The following is a 24528-nucleotide window of genomic DNA, read 5'->3' on the forward strand; positions in this document are numbered from 1 at the left end:
GCCACTCTGAGTCAAGTGTTATTTTGCTCCCAGTTTTACAATGAAACTGAGGCTCTGAAGAGCAGTAGTTTACTCAAAGTCCCACAGCGGGTTCTGGGTTGTCTGGGGCGCCTGTGTGCCATGCCCAGTGTGAGCTGGGCCCCAAGTGGGCAGCTCAGTGTCATTCGTGGGATGAATGAATGAGGGGACGGAAGAAAGGAGGCCAGGAGCATCTGGTGAGGTCTCAGGCACAGACACTCAGAGGTGAACTGGATGCAAGGCCAGCTGTGCGCTTCTCAGGTGTGGCCAGGCAGGGGCTGGTGGACAAGGTCAGACAGTGACCGAGGGAGTTCCGTGGTGGTCCAGTGGGTAAGACTCCACGCTCCCAATGCAGGGGGCCCGGGTTTGATCCCTGATCGGAGAACTAGATTCCACATCCGCGTGCATACCGCAACTGAGAGTCCACATGCTGCAACTAAGAGTTCGCATGCCGCAACTAAGAAGTCCGCACGCCACAGCTAAAGATCCTGCATGCTGCAACTAAGACCCGGCGCAACCAAAATAAATAGATAAATTAATAAATAAATAAGTATTTTTTAAAAAAAGAGGCAGTGCCGGGCCGGGATATCTGGTCTCAGGCTGAGGAGTGGTTGGGCCCCCAAGGAGGGAGGTGGGGAGGAATTCTCCAGCTCACACAATTTCAGTCATCCAACAAATAACGACTGTGCAGCCACAGTGGCTACCAGGCCCTGGGCTCCAGGACATCTGAGAGAGTCCCACCTCGGCCCCCAGGGAGCTCTGTTTCTAGTGGGAAGGCAAGACAATAAAGAAGGTACGAATAACTCAGTAATGCCAGACGGTGGGAGGAGGAGTTAAGGAAAATAGAACAGGTGTGCGCGGGGGTGACGAGGGGAAGGGACCTTATCTCCGACGGTCTGGGAGGAAGTGGCACCTGAGTGGCACCTGGAGGTGGAGGCTTGGCCAGATGGCAGGGGTGGGGAGGGAGACTGGGAGGGGAGAGAGTTCCAGGCAGAAGGGCTGGCAAGTGCAAGAACAAGCTGGCAACAAGTTCGGGGAGGGATCCGCGTGTCTGGAGTAAGGCGGGGAAGGGGGGGCAAAAGGCGAGAGGGGCTCGGGTGCCACCTCCGCCAGGAAGCCTTCTCGTATCGCCGCGCTTCCTCCACGCTCCCCCAGCTTGCTCTACCGCAGCGCAAATCCCATGGGTGCCGCTCAGGCCTCCTTCCCTGTCCGGACTACGAGTGCGGAGAAAGCAGGGCCGGCTCGGATTCCTCTCTCCGCATCCCCGCGGCGCCCGGCCCGGCGCTGGGCACCCTGTGGGCACTGGGTAAATATTTGCAGAGCGCACTAGAAGGAATGAATGAACCCATTGGGCGCCGCTGGGGGGAGGGCGGGGCCGAGGGCAGGTGGGAGGCCGCCGACGCGGGAGGGGCCCTCGGAAGCCCGTCCTCCTCCTCCCCCTCCCCCTCCCAGGCCCCAGCGCGCACCACTCTGGGGCTCCCGAGGCGGCCTCTCGTGCGATCAAGGGCGCGCAGGGCTGGGAGAGCGACCTGGGGCCCCTTTTCTGGGCGCCGGAGTTCGGAAGAGGGTGGGTCCCCGCCGCCCAAGAGCAAGAGCGCGAGAAGAGCCGGAGGAAGGAGCGCCCGCTCGCCCGCCGCCTCGCTGCCACCCCGGCGCTCGCTCTCCCGGCTCCTAGGTTTGCTGGCTGCTCCTCCCACCCGCGCCCGCCTCTTTGCTCGCGCTCTCGCTCGCTCAAGCCGGTTTCCGAGCCCCACGGTGCGCCCGGGCGAGTGCGGGGCGAGGGGCCCCGGGGCCAGCGCCGAGCCGGGGGCGGGGGTCCGGGCAGAGCGCAGCCGGCCGGGGAGGGGCCATGTCCGGCGCGGGCGCAGAGGGGCCCGTCTACAGCAAGTGACCGAGCGGCGTGGACGGCCGCCTGCCCCGCTCCGTCACCTGGGGCGGCTCGGGCCCCGGTGCCGGGTGCCCGGAGCCCGGGTCGCGCGTAGAGCCGGCGCGATGCACGTGCGCTCGCTGCGCGTCGCGGCGCCCCACAGCTTCGTGGCGCTCTGGGCGCCCCTGTTCCTACTGCGCTCCGCCCTGGCCGACTTCAGCCTGGACAACGAGGTGCACTCAAGCTTCATCCACCGGCGCCTCCGCAGCCAGGAGCGGCGGGAGATGCAGCGCGAGATCCTCTCCATCTTGGGCTTGCCCCATCGCCCGCGTCCCCACCTCCAGGGCAAGCACAACTCGGCGCCCATGTTCATGCTGGACCTGTACAATGCCATGGCGGTGGAGGAGGGCGGCGGGCCCGACGGCCAGGGCTTCTCCTACCCCTACAAGGCCGTCTTCAGTACCCAAGGCCCCCCTCTGGCCAGCCTGCAAGACAGCCACTTTCTCACCGACGCCGACATGGTCATGAGCTTCGTCAACCTCGGTGAGTGAAGGCGGGAGGGAGGGGTGCGCGTCTCGGCCAGGAGTCGCTTTGGGACAGGGAGGGCGCCGCGTCTTGCATCCAGCCCGCCCATCTTTCCACTCCCGGTAGTTTTCAAAACGGCAGTGCCTGGCCGAGGGTCTCCCACCCCCCTGCCTTAGTGGACCCCAAGCTGCGCGCGCCCCAGGTAGGGCGAGCCGGGCTCATCTGGCCTGTGGGAGTGCGGGGGAAGTAAGGACCGGTCTGAAGCCTGCTCTGGGTTTAGTCGGCGACTGCACCTCTGGGGCGGGAGGCGCCGGGCGGGCCGCGGCTCAGTTCAAAGCGCGGGGCTCGGTCATGTGAGCTGTGCCTGTACGGCTGGGCCCGCGCTACCTGGATTTAAAGGGCCCTGCTCCGCGAAGCTGACTTCCCGCCCTTTCTGAGCCCCTCTCTGCCCTGCCTGGCCCTGGCATCGCGGGCGTTGCGCTCCCTTCCCCGCCCTGGCAAGCCCTACCTGTCCCCTCGCGGTGCGCCCGCCGTAGCGTGCTGCGCGCCCCGAGCGCCTCGGGGCCCCTTTCCTGACCGCTGGGCGCCCCTCTCGCGCTCAGCTCTCCTGGCTGGAGCTGGGGGAAAAAACGTTGCCATTGCGACCTTTCTATTTTAAATATTTAATGATAGGTCCCGGACTGGCAGAATCCATTTTCAGCGTTTATCACGTGTGGCGCGCAAACCACGGCTTCTGGCTATTGGGTGGCGAGGGATCTCCCAGCAGACGCCGCCGGGGGAGGCTAGGGGACCCGGCTTCCGACTGGAGCCGCGACGGCCCCAGGGATCGGAGGCTGGCGCTGCGGCGGGGGTGGTGCCCTCGCTCCATCTGTGCACATTCACCAGACTTGCTCAGACTAACCCCCGACTGCGCGCTATAGAGCTCATGATCAAATATTTGGTTTCTGAGACAACACGCCCCGATAGCGCTGTTTCCCGAGCCGCTTTCATTCTACAAGTGTCACTTGTTGCGAAAATGCGAACGAAGTCAAGACAGCAAACTCACGCCCACCGGCGCTGTGTCAACCGGGAAATAATGATCCTGAAGCCCCCCGCGGGGCACCTGGGGCGTGGATGGAGGGCGCCGGGAAGCGCGGATCAACCTTAATGCTTCCCGCGCCAGATAAGGTCCCTGGAGTTCCCGGGACGCCATTGTCTGTCCTTAATAATAGCCCAAAATCAAATAGTGAAACGAGTTTCAGCGAGCAAGGGGTGGGAGGTTTAGATGCCAAAATGACTTCAAGAAAGTTTAAATTATACTAGGCAGCCTGTTAGAATGAGACAGCTCCATATGTCCTGATTTCGAACAATCTCCAAGATGTATGGGGTGGAAAAAAGCGAGGTGCAGATCAGAGGTTACATACGTGCTTGTCTATCATGCTTTCCCACTGGAGGAAGACGCCATGGATTGGAAATAGATTTTATGGGGGCAGGGCAGAACTGGGGCTGGGGCCTTAGGGATTTGGGAGCTGGGGCCTGATTTTTCATTGTCTGCAGTTTTGTGTATGATTTTTTTTTCCATGTGTATTTGTGACCTATACTAGAAGCTAAAGAAAAATCCCAAATACGTACATATAAATAAATTAATTAAAGCAGAGCTGTGTCTCCATCCTGAAGCCAGGGGTTAACCAGGCCCTTTCTCTGGCTGGGGATTTATGGTATCTTCTGTTCTGTCGGATACCTGTGACTCCCAGTGAATGCCAGCAGGTCCCAGTGGCGGCCTTCAGAGCCTGGCTGAGGTCATTAAAAAGGTATTTGTAAGCCCTGGCTTCTGTGGAGGGCTCTGCAAACGCAGTGCAGAAAGCACCCCGCTGCTTATGGACCAACCTCGTGGCCAGACGCGGGCTCCTCCCATGCCCGAAAAGGACCAGGTTGCCAACTGGGCACCTCTGGGAAACTTGGGGCAGGGCTGTTTGCTGCCCCTTGGTAGGGGGGAGCAAGCTGGGACTTGTTTGGGAAGACCACAGCTGGGTGGTTTTCCTCCTCTGGCTGTACACACACCTTTCAACCCGTTAGTCCCATTTCTTTCATCTTGAAAAGACAAAGACCAGCTTGTCTGAGCCTCTTAATCAGTCAGGCTGGCTTTGGGCTTTGTGGGACAGTCCTGACTTTCTCAGGTCTTGCTTTCTGGAGCATCACTCCAAATTAGATGGCAGAGTGGCTTTTAACAGAGAGCACTGACCTTGTTTGCTTTCTTTCTCAGTCCCTAAAACTTTCTCGGTAATTAGTTGGGTGAAGACCTGGACCGCAGTTGGGCAAGACTCTTCCTGTAGATGTTTCTAAGGTTGCCCTTTAATTTCTGCTCGGCAGCAGCATGGGAATAAACCGCCTGTCCCTTCCATTTTGTGGGGTTCTGGGATTTTGCCGCAGGAGGGGCTGGGGGGTAGCAGTGGGGTTGGAGGGGGCGTGTGGGAGACCTGCTTGGAAGCTGAGAAAAAGCATACGATTTTTCCTTGGATTGCAGATCATACTGACCTGTAACATACAAAGTTTTCTAAAAATGCGTTTAGTCTCACACTTTTACTAAGAGTGAGAAAAACGTCGTTTGTTCATATGCAGCTATTACTTGTTACCTTGCAGGGGACCTGGGGGAGACCTTGAAGGGAGACTGACTTTCTCCACCACCCTCTCCTCCCCTCAAAGCCCCCTCCTCCTTCCACCACCCCCTCCTCCCTCATTGCATACCGCTGCTGTCCTGCAGTGCTCTGGGGGACTTCGGCCTGAAGTCTGAAGGCTTTTGCAGAGCTGGTGCGTTTATTCTTCCGTCTGCAGCCAAACTGGTTTTTGTTCCTCTAAGTCGTTCTCCTCAGAATTCAAGCTTTTTGCCAGGCTGAGTGGGATCTAAACTAGAGAGGAAACTAGAGGAGAATTTATGACAAAACCAGGTGCTGAGCATGAGGACCTCAGACCGCACCTTGTGACAAAGACCAGCCTGTACAATAAAGCCCCTGTAATGCTAGCTGAGCTGCCGGAGGGAGACTTACATCTTCCCAGGCTGGGCCTCTTAAGTTCAATGGCGAGATTTGTAAACTGGTTTGGATTAACAAGCCCCCAACTCCTCTGTGCAGACTTAAGTTTGGAATTCAAAACAGGCTACCCTCTCTTAAACTGTCCCCAGGCAATGTGAGTTCTGCAGACTGAATCCCGAAGATAGTTGCCCTCCCCCCGCTTCTTTCTTTGGAGAAGTCCAGCAGCTCCTTTTGGTATCTTCTAAAGAAGCCCCTGGCACTGGGGGTGTGCGATCCACATTTATCTCTGGTCCAGGTTCTGAAGGAACCAAATTTGTTTAATCTTTGAAGCTAAATTGAAAAGAGGGGAAGTTAGAAACCTATCCTTATTGGGCTCAGTGTCTAAAAGTGGCTTTTGTTAATGTAGTCGAGGAGTGGGGAGAAGGCCGTTCAGTTTTACTTTTATTTTATACCATCTGGCGATCCTTTTTGTTGACAAGTGTTTGGCATTAAGATCTCTCCTTTTGCCCCTTCAGAACAGGCCCTACCACTGTAGAGTATTAGAAAAAGATTCTGTTACAGTTTAAAAATTTCCTTCAGGGAGTGCTTGCCGAGGGAGCACAGGCTGCAGGCGCTCGCAGCTGTAACCTGGCTTGTGTTAAAATTTGGAAGGGGCTGCCCCACATTCCAGCACTGGAGTGCCGGCCCTCACTGGTGAGCAGCCAGAGGTTAATATAGATGTCACACAGCCTTCCCTCCTTCTTTCTTTCTTTCTCTCTTTCTGCAGTGTCTTCGCTATAGGAGTGCACCAACAGCTGTGTTTTTAGTAACCCTTTCAACATCACTTCTTTTAAACCTCATTTTCCTGCTTATATAAATCAAAGATCTTCTCCCCTCTCCCCCCAAGGATATATGTGACCCAGGTTTGAACTTTGGGGGGGTCTTTGTATTTCCCTTCTGGAATCAGAGCAGGTTAAGGCCGAAGCCTGGATGCCAGCTCGCGTGGCCAACAGTTTTGGTGTTTATTCCAGAGTTGTCACTTGGTTGTGGGGCGGCCCTTGGAGGGGTAAGGGAGGAGGCCTAGGGAAGCGAAGGGGGGGCTTCTCTGAACGCACAGAGAGAGGAAACAGCTTCTGAGATGCAGCTCCTGCGAGCCTCGGGTCGGGGCCTTCCGTAGCGTCGTAGCCTGTCAAGCCTCTGCCGGGATAAACACAGCTGGCCCGCGAACCCTTGACCAGCAGCGTGCCTGCGATGTGAGCGAATATCACGTGTCCACTGAGCTCGGAGAGGATGATGACTTCATTCCAGGGAGAGCCTCATCTAAGTTGATTGATCACCCCTATCGCTTTAATATCTTTTTTTTCCCCTATTGGGTAAGGTCATATTTGGCCCATTGCAAGAATCAGAGTGTCCTAACACTCCCCCAGTCTCCACCCTTCCCCAGCCTGCCCATCCATTTCACCAGCTGACTATTTTGAATGGAGAGCCCTTTGCACCAAGTGGCTGGCCACGTTCATTCTTTGGCGATCACTCTTCAGACCTAGCTGGGGGCTGTCGGCACGGCTGCTTTTTGGCCGGCCTCTGCTTTAATGCACTCTGGCAGTGTCACCGGGCTTAGGGCACAGGCAGGGATGTGTGGGACCTGTCACGTTATTGTCAGAAGGAATGCACGGATTAGCCTGTAAAACGTGGCGGTGGGAGAGCGCTGCAGCTGTGTACACTTATTATAAAAGATTTAAGTCCCACTGGTAAAATCAGTACGTTGAATTGCATGACCCTCTGCTTTTAATTAGTTTAAGTCAAATGCGCCGGTGCCATTTTGCCCCCTCTCGCCTTCGTGGGGTGAGGAAATACCAATATTTACATAGAAACTCTTAATTTGTGGTAAAAATGATAACACGTTTAGCTTTGCACACCCAAAGTGCTCCAACTTGATGGATCCCGGATCAATGTGGAGTCGTGGGGTGATGTCACCTGGGCGAGGGGGCAGGGCGGCCACATCAGTGATGTTTGTCGCCTGGACCCAGGACCCAGGATATGGTCGCAGGTGCCTGTACCGGTGGGTGCAGTGCGTGAAGAGGCTGGTCTTTCAAGAAACTAGCCGACTCTGTCTTTGCAAGCCAGATACGTTGCGATTCAACCCCATGATGTAAAAATCTTTTAAGCATTCTTACAAAATTGTGAAGCGAAGCGGCAGTTGCCTTTCTGGTTGTTTTGCGTCTGTTCTCCCAGCATGCTGGGTCCTTTGTACTGGGCAGCTCAAGGCACAGTACTTTATTTATTCCAGAGCTTCAGATGCTTTTCTTTCCAATTCCTGAAACAGTTTATAGAGGAAGGGGGGTGCTTTCACTGCAAATGATCCCATGTACAACCACAGCTATTATGTGAACCGTTCGGTATTAGCTGTGTGTTCAGCTGCACTTGAAATCTGGGTTTTGCAGCAAATGGCATTTGACAAATAATATTTGACAAAAAATGTGACTTGGTATTTCTTAATATGGAACAGATATTTCCCAGTTAACCTTCTGCGGGGAAAAATTGCTCTAACCCGATGTGAAATGGCAGTGCCGATGAATACCAGGGCTGCCGCTGTGTGCTTCCCCCGCTCTCCAAAGTGGAGTGTTTATGATTTGGGGGCATATTAGCAGTGCATGAGGCTTGACACTTACTTATGTGAAACTCAGAGTAGCATGTGCGATGCCGTCCTTTCAACATTTGTATCGGGAGGCATTGCTGGGAGCCGAGAAAAGCCTTTGCTGATCCGCGTGGAGTGGATTGAATTAATGACAACTCCAAGAGCACCAGTTTTAGGGTAAATTGCTTTATTGTTTTGGAGCCAGGGTGCTTATAATCCGGTTCCTGTACAAACATGTTTAACGTGTGTTAATGCATTTGCAAACCAGGGCCTCTCAGCACAACCCTGCTTTTCATTAATTGATGTCGGTAGCATGGTACAGTATTTCAAAGAGCTGGCCAAGTATAAACTGTGTTTCCAATTTCCTTCCTTTCCTGTGTTTGGAATGCCAATGTTAATTTGTTCCCATGCAGGAGCAGGGGCTGCCAACTGCGGCTTTCTATAAAGGGCTTCACGGTGAAGGCTTCCAGCCCTCGCTGATGCTTGGGGCTGCCTGGCCAAGTTTCCTGACACTTTGCAGCTAATTCTGGGTGATATATGGAGTGGGGGGTTGGGGGGCTTCACTGCCGTGTAACGGAAGTTCTCGGTGACAGCAGAGGGTGTGACTTGGCAAGAGAGAACAGAATGGCATCCACACTGATTCTCTCTAGACACAGCTTCAACCCATGTGTCTGTTTCCACTATGGTTGCCTATTAGCTGTGTGACCTTGAGCAAGTTACTTAACGTCTCTGAGTTTGTTTCTTCGTCTTAGAAATCTGGTTAAGAATCCGCTCCTCCACAGACTCTCATGAAGACAAAATCATATCTCTCTTGGGTAGAGTCGGGCACCAAGTAGGTGCACAATAAATGGTAAACCTTGTTTGTATTTTGGTGGCCAGATCACTATTCACTTCGGTATAATAGTCCAAATTTCCCTTTTTAAGTACTTGATCTTAAAGTACCAAGATTAAGCCACCCATGTTGTTTTAGAGATATGAAGAAAATGACCCCAAAGATGTATATCTTTGTATATATGTGTATCCCCCGCTCCCCAACGACACATTCATTTTCCTCCTCTTCAGAGATCAGTGACATTTGAGCACACCAAACTCATTTGAGGATAAGTAGAGTCTAATGCTGACTTTCTCTTGATTTTAAGCATCTATGGCTATTTAAAAACTTTCCTACTAGGGAACCTAAAACTCGTATGAGGGGTGTACAGGAACTCTCTACTATCCTTGCAACTTCTCTCTGAATCGAAAATTATTCCAAAATAAAAACTTTTAATTTCAAAAACTCGCATTACTGACATATTTCTTCCCACCCCTTCCTGGAAGGTGGTCAAAGTACAAATTGTCTTTTCCTTGATTCAAGGGAGTGACAAGCCCAAAGCATTCATTAACAGACCAGCACAACTTCCCCACTTTTTATGGGAGCAGGTGCAAGACTGCCCGCCCCCCGCTCTCCCAGCTGCGGTTGGGATAACAAAGTCCCAAGTGGATTCAGTGCCTTTAGAAGCCTCTGGAGACCAGAGGATGGTGAAGGCCTCCGGGGCCCGAGTCTCGGGGTGGGCTTTCTCACACAAGGTTTCCCATAAATTCTCTTCAGCCCTTTCTGTACCGTTAGAAAACTCTGACTTAGCGAGTATTAAGGTTCCCACATCTTTGAGGTCACGTGTTATTCTTTCACATCTTTATCTCCCCAGAGTAGCTTTCAAGTTTCACTCTTTTGTTGTCTGGCTTAATTAAATTTGGCTGTGAATAAAAACTTGCACTGTTTCCAAAATTGCGGACTTGCATGTTTTTAAACATTGGAGTTAGGCCTGTACCGTCTTGTAATGCCAGCCTCTCTCTTGCCTTCATGTAGTTTGAAGAAAAAAAAAGAATCCAAGCAGTTAGCATGACCATCTACCTAGAATGGCCCCGGGGCTCGTCTGCCCAGCAATTTAACAACTCACTCAAAGGCAGGAGGGTTTTTCTGTGGTTTCGATGGCTTGTGTTTTGGCCTTTGATAAAGGACTTTTTCTTGACTATTTTCTCAGACATTCTCCCCGTCCCGCTCTAGCACTGCCTTGCAGAATTCTCATGGCACAGAAGGTACTCGCACATTGGCAGCTTGCGTGCGTGCAAGGGGTGAGGATGTTCCACGGCAGCGTCTTCAAGTGTGTTTTGAACTTGCATCCCCGCTAGGAAACCTTTGAGTACACACCCTAAACAGAAATAGATCGTTTAACTACTCCTGTTTTAGGATGGTGTGCACTTTGTAAAACAAAGACTAAAATAGAAGTTTAAGTAGGAGGCACTAAAGATAAAAAAATACAAAATTCTGATGTTCATTAATACACATTTTAACTCATGCATCATTAGTAATTAATGCAAAGATTACAAGTTTAATTCATTAGCAAGACAAATGTAATTTTGCTGTCCCTAAGATTTTCAATGTGATGGAATTTGATCTTTCACAGCTCATGGTTCAACAGTTTGGGGTCAGCGAGCTAAAGGTCTGGTCCTAAATTTTGATTATTTTGATCCTTCGTCTAGTCAGCATCAAGAATTCACAAAGAGCCCCACAATCTCGGTAGCTTGAAACCACAGAGCTTTGTTGTTCTTTTGTTATGGCTGCATCGTGGGTTGGCAGGGGGCTCTGCACATTGGCCGGGCGGGAGGGTGTTCAGATCTCCAGGCCGATGGAGCTGCCGCCCTCTTGAAAGTCACCAGTTATGGTCCCAAAGGGAAAGACAGTGTGGCTTGTGCACGGGCTTTTCATCTTGCCAGCAGGAAGCTACACGGGCGCTTCTGCCTGCATTGCATTGGTCACAGCCTGTCACATGGTCAGACCTGACCCAAGGAGGCAGGAGATGACAGTCCCACCCCAAGCTTGGAAAGGGGAGCACCAGAAAGCGCCTGGGAAGTGGCACTCATGACAACCACACTGTCGCAGGCGAAGGCTCTCTCACGGGGTAAAACGATGGAAACAGAACAGGTGAATTGCTGGCTGCATTACTGAAAACAAGGTCTGTGTTTTTCAGTCTCACCCATCAGTTATGCAGAGACGCTTGTTGAAGCTCAGCCAGTAAGTCCCCATCTTCCCTGACATCCGTCAGTCCTTGAAATTTACTTAGTTGCGATTATAATCTTTCCCGCCCCACGTCCCAGTGGATCCCTCTTGCCCCCCCTAAGTGCTTGCACCCCATTTTGGAGACCAGTGTTTCTAGAATCTTCCTGATCACTGAGGTATTCACGTGGTTCAACAAGAATAACCACTTCTCTCCATTCCCACTTGTAAAATGACTCGCCTCTTTAGGACTTGTCTTAAAGCAAAAGCATGCTTCGGCGGCACTCGGGTTCACTACCCAGAGAATTAAGGAGCCTGACTCTGGCCCCAGCTCAACAGGCCCTTGCCCTAGCCGGGGTCTCTCCGGGCTGTGCAGGTGACTGTCTTGTCATGAGGTCTTGCTTTTTCTTCCTGGGCTTCAGAGGCACTTCCTCGTCCAGGCAGGATCTTGCAAGGTTGAACCTAGAAACTGAATTCAGAGACTCCTTCATTATCTAAGTGCATCGCTGAAGTAAATCACAGTGATAACGTGGGAGGGTTGTGATCTTTCTGTAGCACTAATGGATTTATAACAGCCTCCCTTATCAGGCTCCTTATTTAATTCTCTCAGGTTCTGCAAAGCAAGTCGTAGCATTTCCATTTTAAGGAGGAAGAGACGGAAGGGCCCCGAACTTGCAGAGCTAGGAAGCGGTGGGGTTGGCATTTGAAACCAGCTCTTGCTGAATGTAAACCCATTCACTCTTCCTCCCGGCCCCGTGGAGGTGCGTGAATGGGGGAGACGGGGCACAAGGGCAGCGGTGATGAGACCACCAGAACAGCCTCCAAGCCCTTGACCTTGACTTTGTGGTTCTGTGCTCTGAAGAGGAAGATAAAGATAAGTTATCCATCCTGCTTGTGGAAACTCCCCTCTGCTCTGTCTCTATGGCTTAAGAATTATCGACGGGGCAAAGGGCCCCGAGTGCCCATGTACTGGGGCTCCTGCATGCACCCCACACCTACTTGATGGGAAAATTCCAGAGGCAGCTAGGGACTGGTATTTTAATAGCGATACCTCAAGACACTGTATTGAAAAGATCATGGAGGTGGTTTTTACCATATGTACTAGAATAAATATTGCATATTGTTTGTAATAGCATCGTCACCACCAGCCTAAATGTCCACGAGCAGGGGATTGGAGAAATACATTTGTAATAAATTTATTTATAAATGTGTAAGAAACCAGAAGGGAATGCAAGAATTTCTTTTTTATGTATCCACTTAGACTCGGGCAGAATGTCAAGAGGGAGAAAGCCAGTTGTAGGAGGATGTTTAGGGTGTAAGCGTTTGTCGTTGTGTCAAAACAGACACACACAAGAGCATCAGATAATACTGTGTATCGTTTGTGGGCTCATATATGTGTGGTAACACTATGGAAACATGGCGGTAGGACTCACACCAACCGCCTTTGGGGAGGGAGGCAAGGGATGGGATTGGGGAGAAATTTTAAATAAATTCCAACTGTTCTGGTCAAGTTTCCTTTATTTTAATAATAAGAAACCATTCGGAAGTGCAGTGTGGTATCATGGACTGGATCTTGGAACAGAACAAGGGCAATAGTGGAAAAACTGGTGCAATCTGAAAAAAAAATCAGGAGTCTGGTTAATAGTAACCCATCGATATCAAATTCTTATTTTTGACAAGTGTCCCACGGTTATGGAAGATGTGAACCTTGGGGGAATCTGGGTGAGGGTCCACGGGAACTTTACACTGTCTTTGCAACTTTTCTGTAAAGTTATTCTAAAATAAAAAGTTTATGGGAAAACCAGGAAGCAACCGTGATATTAACTCCTGCAAATTCTTAGTTTTGTGGGTACCTGGATATTAGTTACATTTTCCTCTGCATTCTTCTTTGTGATTACATTTTTCCAAGCACCGGTGAATCAGAAATCTCTCCTACTGGAGACAAGAGAGTCTTGGCCGGAAGCTCAGCCCTGAGGTGGCTCTTGGTGGTGTGGCCCCAGGGAACCCGTCTTAGAGTGTATTCAGGGTATCATGCCCCAAAGGCCAATAACTCATCAATCCACAGACCCATTAACATGACGGGGCCTCAGCCGGCAAATGAAAACCCCACGTGGCAGTGTCCCGAGACCTTCAAAACTCTCCCTGCCTCGGTTCACGAGGTGCCCCATGTAAGGCAGTCCTCCGTTTATAAGCAAGAAAGAGAGGGGAGGGGGTCGTTTTAGGTCTTTCAGTTTTCCTCTTGGTCCTGAACTTTGTGAAATGTCCCCCCACCCTCTTCCCTCTTCTCAGGTTCCATTTTCTGACTCACTTGACCTAACATTTGTTGAGGGAGAAGCCCTTAAAAATGGCAGTGGGGCCTCAGAACCTTCCAGGGCTAGTAAACGTTTATGGGGTGGAGGCACCCGCTGGTCATTTCCTTTAGGAGGAGACAGTAAATGAAGCCACTTGCCTTATACCTGCTCGAACCTGGAGCTCCTAATTGTCTTAATATACTGGGGAGGGGGGTAAGGGGGCGGGGGGATGGGAGAGGAGATCCAGAAATCTCTGGTTCTCATGTGCCTCAAACACCCTAGGAACTTGGAAGTGGCCCTTTCACGTAGGTGTAGAGCAGGGTTTCCCACCCGCAGCGCTGTTGACATTTTCAGCCCGACTCTTCTCTGCCGGGGGGCATCCTGGGCGCTGTAGAATGTTGAGGAGCATCGCTGAGCTCCACGCATGAGCGGCCAGGAGTGGCCTCCAGTTTGACAACCACAGTGTCTCCAGACATAGCCAGATGTGCCCTGAGGGGCAGAGGAGCCCCCGGCGGAGAACCACTGGTTTGGGGTAACTCTCCTCCAACTGGGAAATTGACTTGGGAGCCTGTGCTTCAAACCCATTGGCCCATGGCCGTGAGCGGGGAAAGCGGCATTTTCGGATGGATGGATCGTTTTCCGGTTGAAAGGAAGACAGAGTGCAAGCAAAACGTGAGCCCTCTCCTGGGGACCCAGCTCTGCCTGGATTTGAAACAGCCTGGAGACGAAAAGGAGGTCAGAGCTCTCAAGAGCAGGCATTGTCTCCCGGGAACCAAAATATTTTTACAGCACCTTTTGCCCGATGATACTAAAAACTTATTAAACACACACTTAGAACTGGTCTCTCTTTATTCCCCTCCGCCAGCTTCTCAGGAGGAAATAGGGCAAACCTCTCTCTTACCTTGTTCCCCTCCAGCAGGTAACCTGCTGGGGGGAGGGGCGTGAGCCAGGAAGCTGCATTTTCCATTTCTCACTGCAGCTCAGAGCTACGATAAATGAAGCAGGGAGACCCGCTGATTTTTGTGCAGACTGTGAGCCAGAATGGCTTTTACATTTTTCAAAAAGGGTGATTAAAGAAGAATATTCCACGATGTGAAAATGAGATGAAATCCAGACTCCAGTGTCTATAAAGCTTTATCGGAACTCGTTTTGTTTGCGTCTTGTCTGTGGCTGCTTTCATGCTCCATCCACAGAGCTGAGTGGTTGCGACAGAGACGGTACGGTCTCCAAAGCCTAGAATATTTATTATCTGGCCTGCTAGAGAAGTGTGCTGACTCCTGCTGTAGACTGCCCATACCCTCTACCTGGGGAAGGGTAAATAGTAAAAAAAAGTCTGAGTTTTATCTGACCCCTCTGTCCTCTGCAGACGTCCAGTGACACACAGACAACACTCTCTCTTCCCGGATGTGGGAGGGCCTCCTCTGAGTTTGAACAAACTCTTAGTTAAACAGATTGCTCCTCTGAAGACTTCCCGGCATCCTTCATGTGGGTCGTGTGTCACAAGTTCCCGCCAAAGCGATCAGGTAGACTGCACAGCTTTTCCTAAATTCGCTTCATCCCAGCAGCCCCGTCCCATGTTCTCTTTTTAAAAAAATTGTCCTAAAACGTCTCAGGTGATAGTTAAGACTGGCTCTGGGGTCGGACCTGAGTCTAAATCCCACCTCTGCTACTTGTTAGCTCTGTGACCTTGGGCAGGTTATGAAACTCTGGATCCCCATTTCCTCCTCTGGGTTCGTGTTGGTGCCTGCCACCTGGGCTGCTGTGAGGATCCGTCCCCTCCGCGGTGGCGGGAGGAGAGCTGAGCATGGTGCCCACGTGGCAGCTGGTGCCCCATACGTAACGTTAGTGGCCGGCAGCAACGCTGTCACTTGCCTAGCCAAAACTAGGACCACTCTGGGCGTGGCCTGCCTGTGCAGGTCCTCCGTGCAGCTCTCCGTGTAGGGCAGTGGGATGCACCGCCCGGCACCTTCTGGGGATGGGAACGGCGTGGGCACGTGTCCCACCAACTGAGTGCTGTGGGATTTGGGTCGGGGTGGTCCTCCCTTAGCCGGGATGCCCCGTGATGAAGCTGGAAGCTGGCCTCTGTTGACTGGGCACGAGGCAAAGCAGGAAGCTGGTTTTGTTATTACGAGTCCTGTTATACTAGAAAGTTACCTCTTGCTGATTATAATCTGTGTTTATCCGTGCAGAGGTTTAAGGAAACACCAGATCATCAGGACTAACCCTCCGCGCGTCCGCCAGCTTAGGGCACAGACAGCCCCTCAGATTTAGACACTTGTCTATGGGCGGACCTACTCTTAAAAAAATGAATAACAAAAATTTCACAGTAAAATTGTACCCTTTTCTCTCTCTTTTTTTTTCCCCTGAACTCTGTTTATGTCAGACTTAGTAGCATTTCCTGTGCCTGACATTTTGTTTTGTTTTTGTTTTTTTGTGGTACGCGGGCCTCTCACTGTTGTGGCCTCTCCCGTTGCGGAGCACAGGCTCGGGACGCACAGGCCCAGCGGCCATGGTTCACGGGCCCAGCCGCTCCGCGGCATGTGGGATCTTCCCGGACCGGGGCACGAACCCGCGTCCCCTGCATCGGCAGGCGGACTCTCAACCACTGCGCCACCAGGGAAGCCCCCGACATTTTTTGATATGGGCAACTGACCTCCACCTGAAGTGAGGACCCACCCATGCCGGTCATTCTTCAAATAGCACGATTTCCACATTTATTCTTATGTGTGAGGAAACTGGGACGCAGGGGTGACAAGTCATTTGCCCAGCTTTGGGGACAGCAGGTCTGTCTGGCTTTGAGTCCCGGGTCACTGGTGTGTGACCTCATGCAGGTGACCGGAGGCATTCAAGTGGTCTGGGACCCAGCTTCTGTCTTGGTCAGCTTGGGCTCCCGTAACAAAACACCATTTTCTGGGTAGCTGAAACATCAGACGTTTATTTCTTGTAGTTTTGGAGGCTGGAAGTCTGAGATCAGGGTACGTGCATGGCTGGGTTCTGTTCTCTCTGGCTTGCAGACGGCTGCCCTCTCGCTGTGTCCTCACATGATGGGGAGAGGGGTCAAGTCTCTTCCTCTTCTTATACGGGCGCTAATCCCATCGCTTCATGACCTCATCTATACCTGATCACCTCCCAAAGACCGCACCTCCTAATACCATCCTGTTGGAGGTTAGGGTTCAACACATGAATCTGGGGGACCCAATTTAGTTCATAGCAGTTCCCCTCTCATATGGTGTGGCTTAGGGCCCAGGGCAGCTGGGATTAAATGGGGTGATGGCAGCTATCTCTCAGTAAACAGGGGCTGCCCGGTCCTGCCTTTGGAGCCCAGTCTGGCTGCAGAATCTCTTTGAGGTCCTTCTGTACACATGGGTATGGCCCGATGTCCTGACTTGTCCTCGCTGGGGACGCCTGTAAGTTCCTCTCCGGGTCCAACTTGGGTCCTCACACTTAAGACCCAGCATTTTCCTAAGTAGCTTCACGTTGGAAAAACCGTATTTATAGTATTTATTCAAATCCCATTATGGATTTTGACGAGGCCTGGACATTTTAAGAGCAGTGTGATGCGGCATCTGCCCCTTTGTGGGGACAGTGGGTCAGCCAGAAACTGGGCAGAGTGAACATGACCCTTGGACTCCCTTAGGAAGCTGCCGTGTTGGAGCTGGACACACTCCGTGTGAGTCCCTGCTGCTGGTTTTTCTTCCAGCATTGGGGTAGTTTTGCCACTTCTTCCGTGGCGCATGAGATGAAACAGTTGGCTTCAGTTTAGTGCCATATTATACCAAAATACCTTTTTTTAAAAAATATATATATATTATTTATTTATTTATTTATTGGCTGCATCGAGTCTTGGTTGCAAGCACACGGGATCTCTCGCTGGGGCTCGCGGGCTTCTCTCTCGCTGGGGCTCGCGGGCTTCTCTCTCGCTGGGGCTCGCGGGCTTCTCTCTCGCTGGGGCTCGCGGGCTTCTCTCTCGTTGGGGCTCGCGGGCTTCTCTCTCGCTGGGGCTCGCGGGCTTCTCTCTCGTTGGGGCTCGCGGGCTTAGTTGCCCCGCGGCATGCGGGCTCTTAGTTCTGCGACCAGGCATCGAACCCGCATCCTCTGTAGTGGAAGGCAGATTCTTAACCACTGGACCGCCAGGGAAGTCCCCGAAAATACTTATTTTTAAACACTAGCACCACTCTCATGAACAGGAAGTGCTGTAAGATATATACGTCCCAAAGCCTGCTCCTTGTTTCTGTGGAGAGGAATGATGTCTCATTTAGGACTTGTTCTAAGTCACAGTATACCTGCCTAACAGTGGCTTCAGCATTAAAAACATGTCAGTATCTCCCATAACAGCAAGTCTTCTGCGAAGTGATTCCAAGTTTGGGGTAGCAGCTCAGTAATATCATCCAGGTATCCATGAGCTTTCCCCCTTGCCTTCGCCGTCCTCTAATGTCTTATGTCTGTTACCTCATGGTTACAGGATGGCTGCTACAGCCCCAGACATCACATCTTCATATAATCTCACGTTCAAGGCAAGAGAAAGGGAAACGGTCCAAAGAGCTCTCCTTGCTTATCTGTCTCCTGGCTTCCTAGACATTCCCTAGAAGTCTTCTCTGTAAGTCCCCTGGCCCAAACTGGTTCACAAGGCCAGATCTTGCTACAAGGAAGGATGGAAAGGAATGAAACTGGCTTCTGGCCCACACAGTAGGAGGGAAAGCTTGGGGGAGGAAAGTGCATTGGAAGTGTTCGTTATGTAGCCACATTCAAATAATCTAAGTTGTTTCTCTCTCCCTCTTTGTTGTTGTTGCCTATGTGGTGTATAGGTGGATTTACAGAAGTTATTTGCACATGTGATTTGACTCAACTCTTCACTATGCCCAGATAAATGGGGACCCTGAGCTAGTTTCCAAAGTCTCCAAATAATAGCGTGCCGCAGTGAATATATGCAGAAGTTGGGTTGCATGTTGGCATTAATTCAACCAGACCCTCTGCAGCCCATGGAGGGACTTCAGTTCCTCTTTAAACTCGAACCTGTGAGTAGGTATACCTCTCGCCCTGACTTTGAAGACTGCGTGGGATTCTGGCCAACAGCCAGTTGCCTGCTGAAAACTATCTTTATTTTATCACCATCTCCTTAGACAAGTGGCAAAACTTCTTGAAAATGATCTGAAAAGGTCAGAATCATTGTCCCATGGAAGAAAACAGAGGCCAGGTCTGAGCTCTGCTTGTGGGACAGGTGGCTCCTGTTTCCCTCTGGGTAGAGGATGAACAGATCAAGATACTCAAGGCATGTTAAGAATCTGTGTCTTTGTTGGTAAGCCGAGGGTGGAGAGCTACTTGGATGGAAGCCCTGCTATCCTGGTAGAACCTTGTTTGTACCCTGAAAGCCTGTAAGAACTTTTTCCAGTAAGTGGGTTCTGGGCACATGGGTTACTACTGCTTGTTTCCAAGAGAGACCGATGTGAGAGGGTCTGGGTATATCCCTAGGCCCACTGGTTGGAAGAGATGATCAGTGGAAAAGGAGGTAGAAGGTGTTTTCAGGTATTATTTCTGTGCAGTGTGTGTCTGGTGTGAACAAAATTATATGTAACAGAATTTTTGGGTTGCAGGCAAGAAAATATATTCAAACTAGTGTAAGGAGAATAAATAGGAAATCGATGCATCCCCAAGACCTGGGAAAGGACATAACAGCGACTAGAATGTCCTTAGAGAGTCCAGGGGTTATTCTCTCCATGTCCCTCACTGAATAGCTTCCCTCTGACCTCTCTGTCCCACTGGATTCCTCTGCTACCCTGCCTATTGGGAGAAAGATGGCCACCCACAGCAACTTGTAGTCACAGCTCTCTGGCTAGCCACATACTTGCCTTACCAGCTTCCCTAGCAGGATGGAATGGACATGGGATGGTGTTCTAACCTGTGAAGCGCCAGAGGAAATCTGCTGGGAGTAGAAAGGGATGGGAGATGGTTCTGAAAAATATTTTGCTTCCTGATGAGTGACAGATGAACAAACAGAACAGTGTATCCTTTTCTCCCTTTTCTTACCTTGCATGTGGTTCTGTGAAGATGTGATGTCTGGAGCTGTGGCAGCCATCTTGTGACCATTAGGCAACAAGCGTAAGGACTGAACATCAATGTGCAGGCGATGGCAGAGCAAAAAGGTGGAAGAAACTTGAGTTCTTGATGACTTGGTTGAGCTACTGCACCCAAATAAAATTCCTCGGGAGGGACTCTTAGCTTGAATTACATGTTCAGTCATGAATCGGTTGGGTCTAGAAGGTAGATCATGCTTCATAAATAAGGTTTCTGAGAGTCAGCCTTTGGCCCCCTGTGGCTGGGTTGGGGAGTTGGGGGTGTGTATATGATCTAATTATCGCTAAGTTAGCCATAAAAATAATAATAATCTTTGTAGCTAACATTTGTGAAGGGCTTACTATGTGCTAAGTACCCTTTATCCTCTTTACCTATATTACTAATTTAATTCTCATAACAGCTGTTTCAGGTGGGAGCTATTACTATCCTCCTTATTTTAGAGATGGGAAAACTGAGCACAGAGAAGTGAGTAGCTGGCCCAGAAAGTGTATTTGAATTTGGAGGTCCAGTTACTGAGCCCTCCCTCTTAAACTTGATCCCGAGCTGCTCCTCAGGCTTGAAGGATGGGTTTGGAGCAGGTGAATAAGCAGCCTTGCTAACGGGAGGGTCATAGGTCAGGGCAGTAGGATGCCACATACACGTTTCCCAATTAGGTGCTTTAGGCATAATATCCCATTTCTTTGATTATCGATGCTTCTGAAACCAAGATGTCTTAAAATTGATAAAGGTGTTAGTATCTTTTCCCCAAACAGCTGGCATGAAATTGCTCTTACTATAGGGGGACTATGGTGACAGATACTTCTTGAGTACAACTGGAGATGGATAAAGCCAGCCAATACGTATTGTTGATAAAACTGTTTATTGAAGTTTAACTTGTGTACAGAACAGTGCACGAATCTAGAACAGTAGGAATTTCCACAAAGTGAACACACCCAGGTACCAGTGCCCAGAACAAGAAACAGAACGTGACCAGCTGCCAGAAGCCCCCTCACAGCCTCACCCAAGGGCGACTCATCCTGTCTTCTAACGCCATAGACTAGTGTTGCCTGTTTTAAAACTTTATCCATTTAATTGTACAAGTGTTCCCTTAAATCACTACCCATCATTTCCAGTTATTTGGAAAGATGACTCCATTTAGACCTGTTTCAAGTAAACCAGAGGAGACTCACTTTGGAAATCTGTTTGCCGCTCTGCCAGTTACATTCAACAGAGAATCCAAACTGTAATTTCAGAACCATTGTTTGGTTTGACCTCGGATTCTCCTTCACTTACCAGAAATAGGTTCAAGGGACAAAAATGCAGTTTTAAGGGTGTTTTGATAGTTCAGCTTGGGAAGTCAAGTTCAGTTTGTTGCAGTGTGAGCGTGAAACGAATGAAGGTCTTGAAGTTTGCTGGTTTCCACCAAACTCCCCCCTGCAAGCCCCCGGGGCGGCTTCTGAGCATCTCTTTACAGTCCTACTTGCAGAAGTGGACGCTGATGCCTCTGTGACGAGTGTTTTGCTCCATGTAGGGGGTTTAGAGGAGACTCTTATTGTGAAAGGGAGATGGGAGTCCAGCATGAAGGAAACGCAGAACAATCTCTTCCTTAGCTGCACCTGCACTGCTCTGGCCTAATGAGTTTAGGTTGATGGAACCCAGACCTCAGGAAGGATTATAAATTCTCATTTGATTTGATTTGCTTCTAAAATACCTTAAACCAGCTGTGCCTGCCCAGCTGACCCAGGAGTCTCTGGCTGCTTTGGGGGAAGGTCTGAGCAGGCACCCTCCTGTCCTGGGGAGGGGCCCGTGGGCTGCCGCACTGCCCCTCCCACCCCCGGCCGCTCCCGGGGCCTCCTCTGGTCTGGCGCTTGTCCTTGTCATGTCCCATGATCGCTGGCCTCTGTCTTCTTGAATTCTCATGACGGCCCCATATAACTGGGGACCTCTTCGTGTCCCCATTTTATTGAAGGGGAAGCTAAGCCTCCCAGAGATGGGTTAACTTGTCCTGAGTCACTGCTGGTGATTGGCAGAGTCCGAGTCTGAACCCAGGCCATAGGGCCCCATCTCAACCCCAATTCTCTGCTGCTTCTAGAGCTGAGGGAGACCGAGAGGGGCTTTTCTGCCCTCCCAAGGGAACCCGGGGGGAAAGTTTCCAAAGACTGTTCACTGAGATACTTGAGAACCTGCCCAGGGCCACGCAAGTGAGTATGGTGGGTGGGACAGTGGAGAACCACAAAACAATCAGAGCTGACATCGTTCAAGACTCTTCTGCGCGCCAGGGACTCCACGGACGGGCTCTATTCTGGCGGTTCTCAAAGTGGGGTCCCTGGACCGGCGGCATCGGCATCTCCTGACAACCTGTTAGAAGTGCAAGTTCTTGGGCCCCACCCCAGATCTCCCACGTTACAAATACTGGGAGCCGGTCCAGTGGTCTGTGTTTTGACAGGCTCCCCGGTGGTTCTGGAACACGCCGAAGCCTGAGGATCCCTGGTCTGTTTTAATCCTACACCGACCCAGTGAAGTCAGTGTTATTCTCATCGTCCTCGCATTTGACAGATGAAGAGTAACTTGCCCCAGCGCCCCGTGGGTGGCAGGGCCGGGACTCCCCCCCCTCCCCCAGCCTGGCTCCACGTTCAAGCCTCTTACGTTCTGTACCTGACTTCTCTCAGGTCTTACTCTGGGAGTTAAAACCTAGAAAAGAAGATGGTTAATAAACAGGTCAACGGGCCAATCAATCAATTCCTTAAGCCCTAGGAAGGACATGAACGGGGAGGGGCGGCTGGGAGGGAGTAAACGGCCCAGCTCAGCCAGCCGAGGGGAAGGGGTCTCGGGGCCGGGTGCGCCTGAAGCAGAGCCCCTGAACTTGCTGGGTCTGATGATTACCCAGCCTGATGTCACTCAGCAAGTGACAAACTCCCAGGTGGCCCTGTGACCGGGGCAGGGGTCGTCATTCCTATTTTACAGACGGAACCGAGAGCCCAGGGGCCACCAGCGTCCGGCGCAGGCCTCTCCCACAGCTCCGGGATTAAGTTCTCCCTACTTCCATGGAATTTCTCACACTGGGAACCTGTTTCTGAGGAAGAACCTCCCCGTCTCTCTGAGAACATGTATTTGGACCCTGGTTTGTGAGAAGCTCTTTATGTCGTCACGCTGCTATCAGAAACCAGCGCGCCGATGCTGCAGAGCAGCGCTGTCCAATAGCACGTTCCCCGGTGATGGAAGTGTTCTGTATCTGCCGTCCAGTACAGGCGCCCCGGGCACATTTAAACTGATGACACTGAAATCAATGGAAACACTGGGCACATTTAAACTGATGACACTGAAATCAATGGAAACACTGCCACACCGGCCACATTTCAAGTGCTCTGTAGACACATGCAGTTAGTGGCTGCCATATTGGACCGTGCAGATGTAGAATTCAAGTTTAGGTCGAACTACATATAGGTCAAAATTGGTGGAAATTTCACAACTTTTTATGGTACAACCTAACAGAAGTGAAAGGGGACTTCAGGCCAATTAAATCCATTCTCTTGTTACTGAGGGAAGAACTGAGGCCCACGGAGCTCAGGTCCCACGCAGCCGATTGAGACCCCAGGTGGGACCCAAACTGCCTGGGTCTCAAGAGGCTTGTGTGTCTGTTAGCTCCCGGATTCTCAACTCGGCGTGGCTGACAGTTGAGACTGGACCACCCCCTGTAGTCGGGGGCTGTCCTGTGCACTGTAGGATGCTTAGCAGTGTCCTGGCCATTACCCACCAGACTCCAGTAGCACACACTCCCTAAGCTGTGACAAACAAAAAGGAATGCAGGCATTGCCCAAGAGCCCCTGGGGAGGGGAGGGGAGAACAAAATTGCCCCGGCTAAGAATCACTAGTTTAGCTGAAATCGTAACTAGTTTCCATTCTGTCCCCTCATTTTCAATTAGCTAAGGATGGGGTGGGGACCCAGAGGTCCCTAAGGGCTGGGCTCCCCCGCTCTGGGGAGACGGGTACCCCTGGATGAAGGATGACTGCCTCGATTTATGGCGGAAAGGTTGATGTAAGCTCACAGGCTGTTTTTCTTTTCAGCTCTACCAGCGTCTGGGGCTTTTTAGGCAAACAACTGGCTTTGGCCCTAGAGATAATTAAACCCATCTTTTCTCCGTCTCCCCGCCCCATCCCCTAAACCCTTTGGTCCATTCAATTCACAATGATAACATTGTTCAGGCAACAGCGCACACATGTTGACGCCGGGGTGTTTAATCTCGCGGGGCAGCAATTCTCCGCTCCACCCCCTCCACATCTGCGCGGCTGCCACGCTTATGACAAAGCGCCTGGCCGCCAGCGGGCTCGCCTCCGCACCCGCGGCTCGGGACGCGGCCCCCTGCGTCTAACAAGGAGGCAGTGTCTCGGAAGACCCTCTCGGAGCGCCCGGCGCTGGGGCTCCAGGTGGTCTCGCTGGCAGCCAAAGCATTTGGTGGAAAGTTCGAGAGTTGAAGCGGCAGTTCAGGGGAGACAATGCCGCTTGTGTGCCCTCTGCCGGGCGGGGCCCCGCCCCCTGATTTGGGGGGCTGGGGAGGGAGGATGGGGAGACGGGTTAAGGCTACACCACCTTCAAGCGGTCGGCCTCCCTCGGGGCGACTCTAGCACCAGCAGGAGCAGTATTTACAAACCAGAGGGACCTGAGAGGAATGCGGAGTCCTCGCTCTCTGAGTTTAGTGTTTAAGGAGATTAATGTTGTGACCGCGTCGTGTGTGCTGAGAGCTTGGTGTGTACTTCAGGGATGTCTTTATTTAATCGTCTCCATGGCTAAGAGGTTGGCAGTGGCTCCCGGCATGAGGGAGAGAGTGTGGCTAAGTGGTGAAGCATTCAGACCAGCTGTGTGGCCGTGGGCAAGTGACTTTACCTCTCTGAGCCTCAGTGTACTCATCTGTAGAATGGACACGATGCACGTGCTTACTTCTGCGTGGGGGGGGGGTTTATAAGGATTCGAGGAAATGATGTGTGTGTGACACGTGTGATGGGGTATCCAGGCCAGTGGGAGGGCTTTGATGATGGTACCCGTCCTCCTCATATCGTTAGGATGGCTGCGATCAAAACAAAACAAATCGTCAGAAAATAACAAGCGTTGGGGTGAGAGAATG

General features: G+C 51.4%; 1 protein-coding gene across 8 annotated transcripts in view; it reads left to right on the forward strand.

Annotated features, from left to right (window-relative positions):
* Positions 1 to 550: 550 nt before the first annotated feature.
* BMP7 (bone morphogenetic protein 7) overlaps positions 551 to 24528 on the forward strand; it is a 90695-nt gene continuing 66717 nt past the window's right edge. Inside the window, exon 1 of one of the 8 annotated variants that reach the window (XM_027086924.1) lies at positions 551 to 2428. In XM_027086924.1, coding sequence (XP_026942725.1) covers positions 1354 to 2428 — 1075 coding nt within the window. In that variant the 5' untranslated portion in view covers positions 551 to 1353. The remainder of the gene's footprint in view (positions 2429 to 24528) is intronic. The other 7 variants (XM_027086923.1, XM_027086920.1, XM_027086926.1 and 4 more) reach the window with 7 other exon arrangements.

The sequence above is a fragment of the Aethalodelphis obliquidens genome, unplaced genomic scaffold, assembly GCF_003676395.1.
Source record: "Aethalodelphis obliquidens isolate GAN/ISIS:26980383/991018 unplaced genomic scaffold, ASM367639v1 scaffold57, whole genome shotgun sequence".
In the NCBI taxonomy this organism is placed as follows: Eukaryota; Metazoa; Chordata; class Mammalia; order Artiodactyla; family Delphinidae; genus Aethalodelphis; species Aethalodelphis obliquidens.